The 17,485-nt window shown below is 42.7% G+C and overlaps 1 protein-coding gene across 1 annotated transcript in view; it reads left to right on the top strand.

The window, feature by feature from the left end:
• The window catches only part of LOC134444082 (mucin-2-like), a 31,278-nt gene that overhangs the window by 928 nt on the left and 12,865 nt on the right, over window positions 1-17,485 (top strand). Inside the window, exons 2-13 of the mRNA XM_063193548.1 lie at window positions 1,047-1,059; window positions 1,782-1,869; window positions 5,181-5,242; window positions 5,516-5,609; window positions 6,767-6,828; window positions 7,406-7,493; window positions 8,144-8,205; window positions 8,477-8,570; window positions 13,594-13,655; window positions 14,233-14,320; window positions 14,969-15,030; window positions 15,305-15,398. Of these exons, the coding sequence (XP_063049618.1) occupies window positions 1,047-1,059; window positions 1,782-1,869; window positions 5,181-5,242; window positions 5,516-5,609; window positions 6,767-6,828; window positions 7,406-7,493; window positions 8,144-8,205; window positions 8,477-8,570; window positions 13,594-13,655; window positions 14,233-14,320; window positions 14,969-15,030; window positions 15,305-15,398 (869 nt within the window). The remainder of the gene's footprint in view (window positions 1-1,046; window positions 1,060-1,781; window positions 1,870-5,180; window positions 5,243-5,515; window positions 5,610-6,766; window positions 6,829-7,405; window positions 7,494-8,143; window positions 8,206-8,476; window positions 8,571-13,593; window positions 13,656-14,232; window positions 14,321-14,968; window positions 15,031-15,304; window positions 15,399-17,485) is intronic.

Raw genomic sequence — 17,485 nt, 5'->3', positions numbered from 1 at the left:
TGCTTTTCTCGTGTAAGGGAACGCGGATGGGCACGGAACGATTATTAGTTGTGAATCTTCCCCCCACCGGTTCCATTTAATCATCGGACTGGATTTCTGTTATTGTTATCAGAGCTAGACGCTACGTGACTCAGGCATCAAAGGCAAGTCATACGTTTAACCAATTAGTTACTTTATTGTGTGTCGCTTAGCCCCTTGACAATTTAAACACGCCTGGTGTGTTGTCAAAGAGCTGGCTGCTGGCCGAGCTGTAGGGAGTTTGTCCATACCCTCGTAAGCATCTCCAAAATCGCCGAATGCAAAAGGCATTCTTTATGAAACCAGGTAAACTGCACGCAAAAGTACTCCGTACTTGCATTATTTTTTGTATCCCCAAATATTCACCATCTAGATAGCTTTATTTCCGGCGTTCTGTTTTACCTCGCCACACAAAGTTTCCTGGCGTTTGCGAGCGATTTGCAAATTACTTATGTTTGTTTTTAATGGCACTTATTATAGACATGTGAGCTCGACAATGTAAACGGACCAAACCTCCCCCCTTTACTGTTTTGGAAGTTATATTTGATGCCATCAATAGCCAACTTCCTAGTCGTTAGACAACAGGAGGGCCACATGCGCAGTCTGGGAGTGCATCTTAATATGCCACCTTGCCTCCTCCACTTGCGCTTGTCTCCTCGTCCCGCCTCCTGGCCCCTACTCCGTGGAGAAAACGATAAAGTGTCCCAGCTGTCAGCCTAGCCACAACAACTTTTGAGGGACTGTTTTTCATTCACCATCCCAATTGCAAACAATTGAGCTTTTGCAAGATATTGAAATATAATGCTGTTGTCAGTGATGTCATCATGACGAGAAGCGAATGGAGGAGGCAAGGTCGCATATTAAGATGCACTCTGGGAGATTGGATCAGACTCAGAGCGCGGCCGAAGAGTGGCAGCAGGGGCGGAGCTAACCATCTTGGGGCCCTAGGTGAAACATGAACACACAGCACACCCCCCCCGTCATTGTATAGACATGAAATTTTGTGTTTTTTATGTGTACTATTTCAGTGTTTTGTCTCACGTAGGCCTAGGTATCTCTGATTGCTTTTCCTATTAAGATTAGCCTACTTGTGTGTGTATTTCAATACTATCATCACATGCTTCTCCATGCTGGAAAACAATATCTTGCGGTGTTCTGTTGCACAGAATCCCAACCAAGATCAGAGTGTCAGTCATCCACGACCACACCCAACATCACTGCTTGTGAGGTGAGCGCAAACACTGTTAAGCTCTGCTACTGGAAGCATGGGTGGACCTCATAAGCGTAGTGTCCTCTCAACTATGTTTTTTTTCTGATTGTGCCACACACAAGTAGCTTACTGAGACACCGAAAATGTCAATAATGTATGCAAGACACTATTGTTGTTTGTCACCAGAAGTTCTTCCTCGTGTATATTAGGTGGGGGTGGGGCGTAGTTTCCCAGCGTGGCTGGACCTCATTAAGCGTAGAGTCCTCTCAAACACGTTCTTTTTCTGATCGTGTCACACACAAGCAGCTCAATGCTCTGAGTTTGCGCAGTGATGTCTTTAAACAGCAAAGGAGTGTCTTGCATACCTTGCTTTTCTGTGTCGCCAGTAGTTCCTCCACGTGTATATTAGGATACATGCACAGTGGGTGGGGCGGAGTGATGGCAAACATGCCTTTCACTATAGTGCCTATTTTTTAATAGCATAAATAGTCACGTTTTAATATTATTTTTTTTATCTTAACATGAATATTGCTGTTTATCTTTTACGGTGCAGAGTGTCACACCCTCTGCTAAAGAAGTTATAGGAGATATTGGTGTCAGGCAGGAGTCAGCTACGTTATTCTCCACAGATGGGTCCATTGGTAAGTGAAAATTGAGTAACAATAGCTTCTGTGAATACACATCACGGCTGCTGTGTTTTTTCAGCACGGAGAAACATGTGATAGTTGTATTGAAATGATTTTGTTTCTGTGTTCACTGATGCATTGAGTAGCAGTGTCTGTCTGGGAAGTGAATTGAGCGTCAGCCTGGCACAAAACAACTGTCGCACTAATATACAGTTAGGCCGCCTTAAGCTTCGATTTCGGATCACACTTTGCAGACATCTATTGAAACTATTCAAAACCAGTGTCTAGATTTTTCTCTTCGAGTGTAGTTTCTCCAAGATTTTGTATTGACTGTAGGAGTGCCAGCGCTGCTGTAAAGCCTTCAACACATCACAAAGATTCTCATTGCGGCTGAGGTCTCAACTTTATGGTGGCCAATCCATGTTTTAAAGTGATCTCATGCTCACTGAGCCATGATTTTGAACCTTTAGTAGGAGCTCTAAGCCGAGAAATCGTTACGCGCTGGATAGAAGCATATAATTCGGTACACATGTTCCTTGAGTGATTTGAAGACATCCTAGAAGGGGTGCCCCTGGAAAAAAATGTCTACCATGTCATATACAATATGTCATGTTGGTAATGCATTACATTGTTATTACATGGCATTATACTTAGCTGAAAATGTTAATATAGTCCTCAGCAGAGATGAATCAAGGGTAGTCTGCTTGACCAGATTGATAAAACTACAAAATGTACATAGTGTGAAAGTATGGGTGAGTCTGTGGTTACGTGCTTGACAGCATGTAACATTGTGAACGATTTGAGAAGATTCTTGGTCTGAATTAAAATGAGCATTGCCCACACTAAAACTATGGTGAGAATAGACTGCTCCTAATGCTCGATCTGAATGGGATAGTGTCAGTGCAAGATGCCCTAGGTAGCAGGTTCTCCATCCTCTAATTTCCTTAACAGATAAACTTATTTTATTTGTATGAGAGAGGGTAAAAGACAGGACCTTTCCATATGTATGAAGAACCCCATAAGATCACCTAATTCTATATTTTTACAAGGCATTGTGCATATTGTGAGAGCATTTCAGTCATCTTTAGAATGGCATTACAGATTACTCAATATAGGCCTACATGTAGGCCACAGTGGCTTCAGTTTAAATTAAATGGAAATGATTTCTTAGTATTGAGTAAGAAGACAGAGGTAAATTGTTTTTTTTTTTTATTTGCAGACAAGTCCTCACCTAGTACTTGTGCCAAAAGTTGTATTAGTTAGCTCAGTAATCATTGAGTACTTAAGTTGCTATCAAAACTGACAGCTGATGGACAACATGTACCGTAGGTCTTGTGCCACCCTTACCCATAGGAGAAATATCTATATAGAAAAACAATATGAAAGTAAATCATTACCTGTACTCATTTTCTTGATATGCAAGGCACACAAATAGTCTGGGAGGAAGGATAGTCTGTCATAACCCCCCCCCCCAAAAAAAAAACAAAATGCCACAAGACTTTTTTTAACCTTCAAGATTTTGAGTGGTAACAGTAACATAACTCATTCCCACTACACCCTTTTGCATAATATTGTACATGTCCACAGAATGCTCTACATGTTTCAGTTCTATGTAGTTGTACTGTACAGGACAGTGCAGTGCAGTGCAGTATAGTACAGTACAGTAGCATACAGAACGGTGCAGTATAATAAAGTACAGTAGAGTATAGTACAGTACAGTACAGTACAGTAGCATACAGTACGGTGCAGTACAGTAGCATACAGTACGGTGCAGTATAATAAAGTACAGTAGAGTATAGTACAGTACGGTACAGTAGCATACAGTACGGTGCAGCACAGTACAGTAGTACATAGTACGGTGCAGTATAGTAAAGTAAAGTACAGTACAGTACAGTACAGTAGAGTACAGTACAGTGCAATACAGTAGAGTACAGTATAGTCTTGATGACTTTTAGGCTACTTTGACTTTAGCCCTCAAAAGCCAATAGGATTTCCACATGCTGTTGTTTTAAGTTTTTGAAAGACTATTTTAGTAGCCTACTGTATGTGAGAGAGGGAAGGCAGGCAGACATGTTTTAAATAAAAGACCACACCCACAAATAACAAATAACCAGCAAACAATAAATTAAGTGGTTAGGTAGCCAACATGTCATCTAAGCCAAAAGTAGATGAAACACAGACATGTTACCATTTTGCTCTTTTAAAATATAAAGTATCTGTCAATATACTGTATACTGTATATGATATATTCATAAATGCCCTTATCACTCCATTGTACACGTAGGACTGAGATATACATATCTGAACATCAGCATACATTTTATTTTGTAATGCCCTATAGTAAATCATCCAAGCTGTCACTGACACTTGATATGTAGCCTACATGTATTATTGACTTGATTGATATGAATATTTCAGTTGGACTCATAGGCTTAAATGATTGAGGGGGTCCTAAGGAAGTAGTAGTAGTTTGTGTGTGTGTGTGTGTGTGTGTAAGTGGGATTAAAATTATTGTTTGCCATCTATCTTTGTCTGAAGAGCAGACTGAGTGTCTGAACGTGCTAATGCTAGCATGCTAACATTGGGAGAGTTATGTGTGGCCCAGTTCAAGGGTTTATCTCTTCTCCCCTAAATTTTCTAACCACAATTTTCTTTTTGGATTTTATAGATATGACCCACTGCAAGTTTTTAAAACTCTTAATGAATGTTGGTTCAATAGCTAACTGCCCAGAAATTAGCTCTCAATTGTAGAGTGATCTCATTCTGACCATGGTTTTTATGATTTTCCTCTTTTTGAATCTAAATAAGACATATATAACATTGTTTTCATGGTAAGTTTTGCACATATTTTCAAAGTTCAGTTTGTATACATCACACACAAATAGGTGAATTGGCCCATAACACCATTATGTCCAGGCAGTACAGCATTTTACTACTATTGGCTCGTTTTGGGCAGCCATCTTGGATTTACCCCATAAAAATGACCTTAATGACATTGAAATTTGGGGCACCCCTTCTTAAATGATGGAGAACACCCTAAGGAAGGTCTACACCGATTTTGGTGCTTCTATCCAGCGCGTAACGATTAGGCCCTTTTTGGACGGTAAGAGACCCAGCTACTTTGAACCCGGTGAAGTTTGACATTGCCGTCTTAGAATACGACGGTGCCAAATGTGTTGTGCAGTAATGCTAAAGGTGCTCCAACAACTTTTGGTGTGTGTGTGTGTGTGTGACGTTGTTTCCGTGGTAACTCTTTGGCCAGTCTGTATGTTAGTTTAATGAAAAGAGGAAAGTAAAACCATATCTTATTGTGTTGTGTTGCACAGAGTCCCAACCAATATCAGAGTGTCAGTCATCCACGACCACACCAGACATCACTACTAGCGAGGTAAGTGACTGCTTCCTTGCGCCACTGAGCAATGTGTGCAGAAACCTTAGAGCTTTGCTACTGGAAGAATGAGTGGACCTAATCAATTGTAGTGTCCTTTCAAACATGTTTTTTTTTCTGATCTTGCGCCACACATGCAGCTCAATAGAGTGTCTTGCATACTTTGTTTTTCTGTGTGTTACCAGAAGTTCCTCCACGTGTATAATGGCATACACGCACAGTCACGTTTCATTTTTTGAAACTAAACATGAACGTTGCTGTACATCTTTTAAGGTGGAGTGTTCCACACCCTCAGTTAAAGAAGTGATTGGAGCCGTTGGTGTCAGGCAGGAGTCATCTGTGGAGAATAATGCAGCTATTGCCAGTGGTAAGTGAAAATTTTGAGTAACCAGTCCCTCCAGATGCGAAAACGGAGCACTCGCATTCGTTGACACACACACATAGACGCACACGCATACAATACTGATTCTGGACTTGAGCATGGCTAAAATGAACTTTGTTGTGTCGGGATTTGTTGGGGGGAAGGTTTGGAACTCAAGGTGGAAAAGTTTGGACGGTTTTGGTCGCCGCGGGCGACGCCATTAGCCTAACCACGAGGTTATTTCATATAGGCTAGCGCATTTCATGTTCCACACACTTTGCCGTTAAAACAGTCCCTCCATAACATCCACAGCATCTAGCGAGGCGCCTGCTAGCCAATGTTCCCTCTAATTTTTTCGGTGCCTGAGCAAATGCACTATATCACTGAGCAGAGCCAATAACCTCGGTGAGCGGGTCGGACCCCCCCCCCGCCCCCTGCCATTTTAAGGGTAACATTGATGCTTCATAATATGTTGATTATATTGTCATTCACTATAGTGAATATTACAAAATCAGTTAAGTAATGTTTCCAAATCTTGATTATTACTTAATCATCAAACCACCAACATCAATATATTGTAGGCTAGGCCTACATTTGTAAGATGTTGGAAAGAAAGTATCTTTACAGCAGCCCAATAGCCCAGAATGTTGAATTTATGTTTAAAAGGATGAATCATTTAATTTGGCTTTAAATGTTTTATAATAGGCCATGCCTATGTAACAAATTTAAAAGACTAAAATATTGAGCTGAAATTAGGCCTACATGAAGTAAAAGTATGCACTGTCACTTTAAGAGCTTGTGGAGATTTCAGATCTTGGAAAGCAAACATTTTTCTTACCGGACAGTCTGACTGACCTTCTGGCTAACTGGGTTTTCTGGACCTTCTTATCAGTAGGCTAGTAGTTCGTTTAGGCATAGGGCCTAAAACAAATGCCCCCCCCCCCCCCCCCCCCCCCCCCCCCCCCCCCCCCCCCCCGTCATTGTATAGACATGAAATTTTGTGTTTTTTATGTGTACTATTTCAGTGTTTTGTCTCACGTAGGCCTAGGTATCTCTGATTGCTTTTCCTATTAAGATTAGCCTACTTGTGTGTGTATTTCAATACAATCATCACATGCTTCTCCATGCTGGAAAACAATATCTTACGGTGTTCTGTTGCACAGAATCCCAACCAAGATCAGAGTGTCAGTCATCCACGACCACACCCAACATCACTGCTTGTGAGGTGAGCGCAAACACTGTTAAGTGGAGTAATGATCAGAAGCAGTCAGACACTTTAGAGTTCTGCTACTGGAAGCATGGGTGGACCTCATAAGCGTAGTGTCCTCTCAACTATGTTTTTTTCTGATTGTGCCACACACAAGTAGCTGACTGAGACACAGAAAATGTCAATAATGTATGCAAGACACTATTGCTGTTTGTCACCAGAAGTTCTTCCTCGTGTATATTAGGTGGGGGTGGGGCGTAGTATGTTTCCCAGCGTGGCTGGACCTCATTAAACGTAGAGTCCTCTCAAACACGTTCTTTTTCTGATCGTGTCACACACAAGCAGCTCAATGCTCTGAGTTTGCGCAGTGATGTCTTTAAACAGCAAAGGAGTGTCTTGTATACCTTGCTTTTCTATGTGTCGCCAGTAGTTCCTCCACGTGTATATTAGGATACATGCACAGTGGGTGGGGCGGAGTGATGGCAAACATGCCTTTCACTATAGTGCCTATTTTTTAATAGCATAAATAGTCACGTTTTAATATTATTTTTTTTTATCTTTTCATGAATATTGCTGTTTATCTTTTACGGTGCAGAGTGTCACACCCTTTGCTAAAGAAGTTATAGGAGATATTGGTGTCAGGCAGGAGTCAGCTACGTTATTCTCCACAGATGGGTCCATTGGTAAGTGAAAATTGAGTAACAATAGCTTCTGTGAATACACATCACGGCTGCTGTGTTTTTTCAGCACGGAGAAACATGTGATAGTTGTATTGAAATGGTTTTGTTTCTGTGTTCACTGATGCATTGAGTAGCAGTTTCTGTCTGGGAAGTGAATTGAGCGTCAGCCTGGCACAAAACAACTGTCGCACTAATATACAGTTAGGCCGCCTTAAGCTTCGATTTCGGATCACACTTTGCAGACATCTATTGAAACTATTCAAAACCAGTGTCTAGATTTTTCTCTTCGAGTGTAGTTTCTCCAAGATTTTGTATTGACTGTAGGAGTGTCAGCGCTGCTGTAAAGCCTTCAACACATCACAAAGATTCTCATTGCGGCTGAGGTCTCAACTTTATGGTGGCCAATCCATGTTTTAAAGTGATCTCATGCTCACTGAGCCATGATTTTGAACCTTTGAACCCGGTGAAGTTTGGCATTGCCGTCTTAGAATACGACGGTGCCAAATGTGTTGTGCAGTAATGCTAACGGTGCTCCAACAACTTTTGGTGTGTGTGTGTGACGTTGTTTCCGTGGTGACTCTTTGGCCAGTCTGTATGTTAGTTTAATGAAAAGAGGAAAGTAAAACCATATCTTATTGTGTTGTGTTGCACAGAGTCCCAACCAATATCAGAGTGTCAGTCATCCACGACCACACCAGACATCACTACTAGTGAGGTAAGTGACTGCTTCCTTGCGCCACTGAGCAATGTGTGCAGAAACCTTAGAGCTTTGCTACTGGAAGAATGAGTGGACCTAATCAATTGTAGTGTCCTTTCAAACATGTTTTTTTTTCTGATTTTGCGCCACACATGCAGCTCAATAGAGTGTCTTGCATACTTTGTTTTTCTGTGTGTTACCAGAAGTTCCTCCACGTGTATAATGGCATACATGCAGTCACGTTTCATTTTTTGAAACTAAACATGAACGTTGCTGTACATCTTTTAAGGTGGAGTGTTCCACACCCTCAGTTAAAGAAGTGATTGGAGCCGTTGGTGTCAGGCAGGAGTCATCTGTGGAGAATAATGCAGCTATTGCCAGTGGTAAGTGAAAATTTTGAGTAACCAGTCCCTCCAGTTTTTCGCTATTCAGCGATCGCGTGGATTCATACAAATTCAATGATATTCCGCATAATTTCACGATGCCACGTAATTCCTGTAAAGCCGCATTTTTCCAGCAAATTTTCACCTTTGTCCCTGTGAGGATGTGAATTCTCTTCCCCTCTTCACCGCTCCGTTTGTGAATGCGCACGGACAGCATTGGCAACAGCAAGCGCATAAAGTGACTCTCTCTCTCTCTCTCTCTCTCTCTCTCTCTCTCTCTCTCTCTCTCTCTCTCTCTCTCTCTCTCTCTCTCTCTCTCTCTGGGGTGCGCAAACGGAGCACTCGCATTCGTTGACACACACACATAGACGCACACGCATACAATACTGATTCTGGACTTGAGCATGGCTAAAATGAACTTTGTTGTGTCGGGATTTGTTGCGGGGAAGGTTTGGAACTCAAGGGGGAAAAGTTTGGACGGTTTTGGTCGCCGCGGGCGACGCCATTAGCCTAACCACGAGGTTATTTCATATAGGCTAGCGCATTTCATGTTCCACACACTTTGCCGTTAAAACAGTCCCTCCATAACATCCACAGCATCTAGCGAGGCGCCTGCTAGCCAATGTTCCCTCTAATTTTTTCGGTGCCTGAGCAAATGCACTATATCACTGAGCAGAGCCAATAACCTCGGTGAGCGGGTCGGACCCCCCTCCATTTTAGGGGTACACAGTAAATTGTGTAGTGTTAAAATAACACTTAAAGAGTTAATATTAACACTGTTCTAGTGTCTATTTGGTCCTGCTCCAGATCAGTGTTAAACACTGGTGTTAGATTTATAGTGTTAAGCTAACACTATAAAGAGTAAAGCAGTTTCGGGGAGCACCCTACTAACATTTTTTAGTTCTAAGCAGGTTCCTGGAACACAAGCCCTTGGTTCCAGTTTAGTTCTGGGTACGTCCCCAGAGAGTCATGTTTGGTTATTTATCCGTTCTCACTTGGTTGGCAGGAAAGTTTAATTTTCGTTCCTAGAATGTTATATGTGTAGTTCCCATTCCGTTCCCTTATTGTTCTCTCACCGTCACTTTATTCCTGTTCATGTCATGTTTGTTCCCTTGCCATTCCCATATGGTTCCCTTAACCTTGTTGGTTGCATATTTGGTTCCTTAGACATGCTCCTGATGTTCCCCCAACCTTGTTTATTATTGTGAATGTGTTTTGGTCCTGCCCCACTATCTCTCACCATAGTTGAGGTACCCTGGTCATGGTAATTAAGCACCTCCCATCCTCCACCATGACTGAAACACCCTGCGCCTGGCATCAGCTTGCCACACTGCTCTCTAAAGATAATGTTCAAAGTTGTTGAAAACATGTTAAATGTCTATATTTTACATATCGTCGGCTTGCTACCAAAACCGCCTAAGTCCGATTTTGGGGTTTTCGGAAAACAGGAAAAAACTAGGCACCAAAGGGGGCGCCAAACATCAGTGGCGGTTCTAGGAAATCTGAGACCCTGGGCAAAGAGCAATTGTAAGTCCCCCCTAATAATTTTGGTCAAAAGGAGATTTTTGCAGAACTTTACTCCCCTTCCACATCTGCATCATCCTGTCATCATGTCTGTGTCATTGGTCCACTACAAACAGTACCTGTCTAAGATGTTAATTTATTTTCTTTATTTATTTTGAGTGAAGCTGCAAGTCAAACATGAAATGGCTCCTAAGGAAAACAAAACAATTTAAATAAATGATTTGATGCAGCACAACAAGAACAATGGACTGCACATTATTTTGATAGTCTTTTTTATTTTTATTCCAAACTTTAATCCTGAATGACAAAAGACCAACAAAGGTCGGCGTCTGCGCCTGCACTTAACACCCGTGTATTGCTTGGTGCGTGCACTCCCAAAAAGTAGTAATCACTCAAAATAATGGAAAAAACTTTAATCCTGGAAATGGTGAATAATTGAAATATTTTTGTAGACCTTGTAACAATCTAGCATGCTGGTAAATCTCATGTCTACCAACAGATTTTCACAGATTTCTTTTACTTTCTAGCACTTTCAGTCATATTAGCTTTCAATGAAATCATTATTTACATTCTCATCCAAAGTTAAACTCTTTTTTGTCATTGTGCTAGAGCAATTACCACAGTGGTAATACATTCATTGCTCATATCAGGACAGATCCAGATTGCAGTGCCACACAGAGAAAGCCATGCAGTGGCCTCCAATCTCCATGTTGAGGTCCCATCAGTCATGGAGGAGGATGAAGGGGTGGGGCACTTCTTTTGGTCCTTGTACCTCCTCACGAACTGTCTCCTCCTTGTTTATCATCTTTGATTAACTTCTGCTATTTCCCATGCTCATAGAACTGCCCCACCCTCCCAACCTTGCCCATGACCGAGGTAACCTGGTCATAGAAGTTTGCCCCGCCCTCTTCAACACCATGACCGTGGCATTCAGAATGTGGTAATGAAATACTACTGGATCCTTATGACATTGAAGTTGGTTAGTCTACTGTGTGTGCATTCATGTATTGCACTAGTGACATCAACCCATTGCTGTCCAAAATCTACATCATAAATCCTTAGATAAATGTATGAAATAGCAGGTTGTCATGAGAGGATGTAGTTTATGGCAGTCTTCTTCAAACCCGTGATAACATCAAATAAAGCACATGATTAATAATTACTGAATTCGTTGTAAGGATACAATCATAAATTAATGTAAGGCTACAACTATTGTGCTAACAAGATTATCTCACACAGATGTCTAAGGATGAAGTTTTGAAACATGGCCATTGTCTTTGAAGAGAGAGAGAGAGAGAAAAAAAACTGCTTCTTGCATCAAAAATGGCTAAGTCAAGTTACCCAAGTCATTCACATTGGCAGAACAATTGTGCACAGGGCCCCAGGATGAATAGATAGGGCCCCCATACCACCTGCCAAGATCATAATAGGGCCCCTACCCCTGCCACCTGCAGGAGGGCCCTAGGCCTACAGGCAAATGCCCTCCTTGTCCTTCCTATAGCTACGTCCCTGGTCATTCATTTTCTCATAGGCAGTGTGTGACTTTATACATACAGATTTTTGACTCTGGTGACTGTTGTGATTGATCAATGACCCTGGCAGAAAGGCAGGGTGATGCAGCTGTGGTAGGGGAGTAAGTTTAAGCAAAAATCTAATTTTGACCAAAATCGGACTTAGGCGGTTTTGGTAGCAAGCCGACGATATCAGTCTATGCTGAACTGCACCACAATGTGAGAGAAATTTCAGCTGAGCATGTATGAACACATTATAGTGGGGACTAATACCAAATGTTATCCTTAATGAAGTTTAAAATATAACCATACCATCTACTTCAAGTGCACAATGGAGCAAGCAATGTAACATGTGCTGTTACTGACTAGCTCACAAAGCAAGGCACAAGATGTAGCTAACAAATGCCATAAGCCAAAAGCGCCTTTAGCTTGCTTGCAAACATCAAGTGCACAACGGAGCAAACAATGTAACATGTGCTGTTACTGACTAGCTCCCAAAGCAAGGCACAAGATGTAGCTAACAAATGCCATAAGCCAAAAGCGCCTTTAGCTTGCTTGCAAAGCAGGTAAACAAGCGCTATGCTGTGCCATACTGACCAGCCAGCAGGCAGGCAAATATTTAAAGCACTGTGACAGTCCAGGTTTATATACAGGCTCAAGAGTACCATGTGACCAGATTGATTAGGAGTTTTTCAGGTGCAAGCAATTGAGTCATGATATACCAGCCCTAAGTAATTAGGTTTGGCCAGGCGCTGATGGACAGATTGGTTGTGAGGGGCCTGCTTGTTACCGGCAAAGGTGTAACAAGTTCTCAAGTTATTTCTTTCACTCAACACATCTTTTGTGTGATGTTGTGTGCACAGCCAAACCTTAGATCAACCCAACCAAGTTGAGTTAAATGAATGAAATGGAATAATACAAAAAAGATTGTGTAAATGATTAAATCTGGAGGAATTGCTTGGTTTTTACTGTAACCAAAGGGAACGTTTCTAGGTGGTAGATTTTGGTTTGGTAATAACCCCAACCTTTAGAGAACCAAAAGTCAAACGTTCTCTTTACGTTCTCTGTTACTAGGGCATACAATGGCGCAGACAAACTCCATCACCTCGAGGAGGCGGGGGCTCTCTGGAGTACTTCTAACTCCAAACAATTTAACAACTTCATTTGTCACTGACACTGGAGAGCATCTCACTCCATTTGGTGTTGGAATTACTCCAATAGTGTTAATAAGCCTTAACACTGCAAAATTAACACTGACAAATTTACTGTGTAACATTGATGCTTCATAATATGTTGATTATATTGTCATTCACTATAGTGAATATTACAAAATCAGTTAAGTAATGTTTCCAAATCTTGATTATTACTTAATCATCAAACCACCAACATCAATATATTGTAGGCTAGGCCTACATTTGTAAGATGTTGGAAAGAAAGTATCTTTACAGCAGCCCAATAGCCCAGAATGTTGAATTTATGTTTAAAAGGATGAATCATTTAATTTGGCTTTAAATGTTTTATAATAGGCCATGCCTATGTAACAAATTTAAAAGACTAAAATATTGAGCTGAAATTAGGCCTACATGAAGTAAAAGTATGCACTGTCACTTTAAGAGCTCGTGGAGATTTCAGATCTTGGAAAGCAAACTTTTTTCTTACCGGACAGTCTGACTGACCTTCTGCCTAACTGGGTTTTCTGGACCTTCTTATCAGTAGGCTAGTAGTTCGTTTAGGCATAGGGCCTATTAGTTCATATGTTTTCAAGACATTTCCACTGCGTGGACAAAAGCCCCCCCCCCCCGTCATTGTATAGACATGAAATTTTGTGTTTTTTATGTGTACTATTTCAGTGTTTTGTCTCACGTAGGCCTAGGTATCTCTGATTGCTTTTCCTATTAAGATTAGCCTACTTGTGTGTGTATTTCAATACAATCATCACATGCTTCTCCATGCTGGAAAACAATATCTTACGGTGTTCTGTTGCACAGACTCCCAACCAAGATCAGAGTGTCAGTCATCCACGACCACACCCAACATCACTGCTTGTGAGGTGAGCGCAAACACTGCTTCTGATCATTACTCCACTTAACAGTCAGGCACCTTAGAGTTCTGCTACTGGAAGCATGGGTGGACCTCATAAGCGTAGTGTCCTCTCAACTATGTTTTTTTTCTGATTGTGCCACACACAAGTAGCTGACTGAGACACAGAAAATGTCAATAATGTATGCAAGACACTATTGCTGTTTGTCACCAGAAGTTCTTCCTCGTGTATATTAGGTGGGGGTGGGGCGTAGTATGTTTCCCAGCGTGGCTGGACCTCATTAAACGTAGAGTCCTCTCAAACACGTTCTTTTTCTGATCGTGTCACACACAAGCAGCTCAATGCTCTGAGTTTGCGCAGTGATGTCTTTAAACAGCAAAGGAGTGTCTTGTATACCTTGCTTTTCTATGTGTCGCCAGTAGTTCCTCCACGTGTATATTAGGATACATGCACAGTGGGTGGGGCGGAGTGATGGCAAACATGCCTTTCACTATAGTGCCTATTTTTTAATAGCATAAATAGTCACGTTTCAATATTATTTTTTTTATCTTAACATGAATATTGCTGTTTATCTTTTACGGTGCAGAGTGTTACACCCTCTGCTAAAGAAGTTATAGGAGATATTGGTGTCAGGCAGGAGTCAGCTACGTTATTCTCCACAGATGGGTCCATTGGTAAGTGAAAATTGAGTAACAATAACTTCTGTGAATAAACATCACGGCTGCTGTGGTTTTTCAGCACGGAGAAACATGTGATAGTTGTATTGAAATGGTTTTGTTTCTGTGTTCACTGATGCATTGAGTAGCAGTTTCTGTCTGGGAAGTGAATTGAGCGTCAGCCTGGCACAAAACAACTGTCGCACTAATATACAGTTAGGCCGCCTTAAGCTTCGATTTCGGATCACACTTTGCAGACATCTATTGAAACTATTCAAAACCAGTGTCTAGATTTTTCTCTTCGAGTGTAGTTTCTCCAAGATTTTGTATTGACTGTAGGAGTGTCAGCGCTGCTGTAAAGCCTTCAACACATCACAAAGATTCTCATTGCGGCTGAGGTCTCAACTTTATGGTGGCCAATCCATGTTTTAAAGTGATCTCATGCTCACTGAGCCATGATTTTGAACCTTTGAACCCGGTGAAGTTTGACATTGCCGTCTTAGAATACGACGGTGCCAAATGTGTTGTGCAGTAATGCTAAAGGTGCTCCAACAACTTTTGGTGTGTGTGTGACGTTGTTTCCGTGGTGACTCTTTGGCCAGTCTGTATGTTAGTTTAATGAAAAGAGGAAAGTAAAACCATATCTTATTGTGTTGTGTTGCACAGAGTCCCAACCAATATCAGAGTGTCAGTCATCCACGACCACACCAGACATCACTACTAGTGAGGTAAGTGACTGCTTCCTTGCGCCACTGAGCAATGTGTGCAGAAACCTTAGAGCTTTGCTACTGGAAGAATGAGTGGACCTAATCAATTGTAGTGTCCTTTCAAACATGTTTTTTTTTCTGATTTTGCGCCACACATGCAGCTCAATAGAGTGTCTTGCATACTTTGTTTTTCTGTGTGTTACCAGAAGTTCCTCCACGTGTATAATGGCATACATGCACAGTCACGTTTCATTTTTTAAAACTAAACATGAACGTTGCTGTTTAATCTTTTAAGGTGGAGTGTTCCACACCCACAGTTAAAGAAGTGATTGGAGCCGTTGGTGTCAGGCAGGAGTCATCTGTGGAGAATAATGCAGCTATTGCCAGTGGTAAGTGAAAATTTTGAGTAACTCTGACTTGTGTGAATGCACGTCACTGCTGCTATGGTTCTATATCGTTCCTTCTGACCGCCAGAGGCGGTGCTTACAGCACTGGATATCCATTGCACGTCAGTGCAGGTCTAGTATTTAGTAACAACAAATTCACTTGTGACCTGGGTGTTGTCACCCGGTGACCCCGGGGTCGGCGTCAAAAGAGCGACGCACCCAGGAAATGTCCTCTTTTCATTTCTCGCGTATGATCGCAGGTCGCGAGTGTTGTGAAATGTAACATTACTGGATTTTGGGCTAGCGCCTGTCGGTTTCGTTACCCTCGGGATTGGGGCTGTGTTTTTACATCCCCCAAGAAACTGCGCTTTGGTCCCCTTCGTTTTCCTCAGATATCCCATGTTTGCGTAGAGATAATGCGTTGCCTCATTGCCGATTGTCCTCGCTCGGTTCAGCTAAGCTACCTGTTGTATCCCTCGCCCCGACGCGGTGTTCACGCTGCTGATGGCTTCCACCGGTATTTTATTTGAAGGTAAGCCGTGTTGTTAGTATCTTATTTCTGTCGCCGCTTAGTTCCAACTTTCCACCGGTGTTTCCCGCCGCTGTTTTGTTTGGTAAGCGGTTGTGGTGAACGTCGCCTCTCTGTTGGCTGACTGAACTGCTTGTTAGTTGTAGACCATGGCGTTTGCGTGGTGTTGGTGCGCCGCTATCATTTGCTTTATTCAAATTTCATTGATTTTCGCTTTGTTTCCAGTGTTCCCCCGCTGGTTTTGTTTGATAAGCGGTTATGGCGCACGACTCCTCCTCAGTTTATAGTTCGATCCTTGCTAAACTATTTGAACTGTTGCAACGTTGCTAACTTATTGGTAGTGTACTTGCGCCTTCAGCCTGTGCCTGTGCCTGTCCACGGGCTGGCTTGCGTTGGCGCATTCTGTTAAGTTCTAGTATTGCCGTTACTTACGTGCTCGTTTGACATTACGGCCTCCTTGTTTACGTGGCGGTGGTTCATCTACAATTTGCATTGCCCCGGTGTTCTCGCCAAAGGGCCCTCGCACCGCTACATGCCAGCTCCATTGTTTACATGGTTAGTCTGCACTTCACGCTAGTGTTCTCCCTACTCGGCCACGCACCGTTCTATTATTCTGTTACCATGTTTAGTATTATGGTATTATTATATTCTGCCAACTGCCTGTGTAATCACTCAGTTGTCGCCTGGTCGTTTGTTTGCTTGTCTCCGCCCCTGTGATGTGCATTTGCCATGCACTTGCATTGCTGTGCATTTCGTACAGCCTAGTGATATTGGCTGTGGTTATGTTCCTTACTGTGAGTCGCTTTGGTTGGACAGCGCCTGCCCAGTGCCAACTGCAATGTGCAGTTTGTGTCATTGCTTGCTTGTCAGATTGGTGTCCTCGCCTGTCTGCTGGCGCCTTGTTGGCTACACTTGGGGTGCCCTCGCCCCGGTGTTGTGTATTTGCAGTGTTCTCTCAGCGCGGTGTCTTCACCTCACTGCTGACTTCATTATTGACTGCCATTGGGGTGCCCTCGCCCCCTGGGTTGTGTATTTGCAGTGCTTACTTGTCAGCGCGGTGTCCTCGCCTACCTGCTGACTTCCTTACTGACCACCATTGGGATGCCCTCGCCCCTGGTGTATATTTTGCATTGTATGCTTACACGCAGGTGTTTTGACTGCCATTGGGGTGCTCTCGCCCCCTGGGTTGTGTATTTGCAGTGCTTACTTGTCAGTGCGGTGTCCTCGCCTACCTGCTGACTTCCTTACTGACCACCATTGGGATGCCCTCACCCCTGGTGTATATTTTGCATTGTATGCTTGTGTACGCATGTGTTTTGGCTGCCGTTGGGGTGCTCTCGCCCCTTCTATGTGTTTTTTCTCAGTGTTTGCTCGCCTGCCTGGTGTCCTCGCCTCCCTGCTGGCTTACTTATTGACTTCCGTTGGGGTGCCCTCGCCCTAGTGTGTATGTTGCATTGTTTGCTTGTCAGCCCAGTGTCCTCGGCTGCCTACCGACTTCCATGTTGGCTACCATGTTGGGTTTTTTCCCACTGCTGCGCCGACTGCTGGGTGGTCCTGGAGA

Source organism: Engraulis encrasicolus, unplaced genomic scaffold (genome assembly GCF_034702125.1).
Source record: "Engraulis encrasicolus isolate BLACKSEA-1 unplaced genomic scaffold, IST_EnEncr_1.0 scaffold_44_np1212, whole genome shotgun sequence".
NCBI classification, from domain to species: Eukaryota; Metazoa; Chordata; class Actinopteri; order Clupeiformes; family Engraulidae; genus Engraulis; species Engraulis encrasicolus.
Note: the sequence above shows the minus strand (reverse complement) of the source record. Positions and strands in the feature narration are given on the sequence as shown.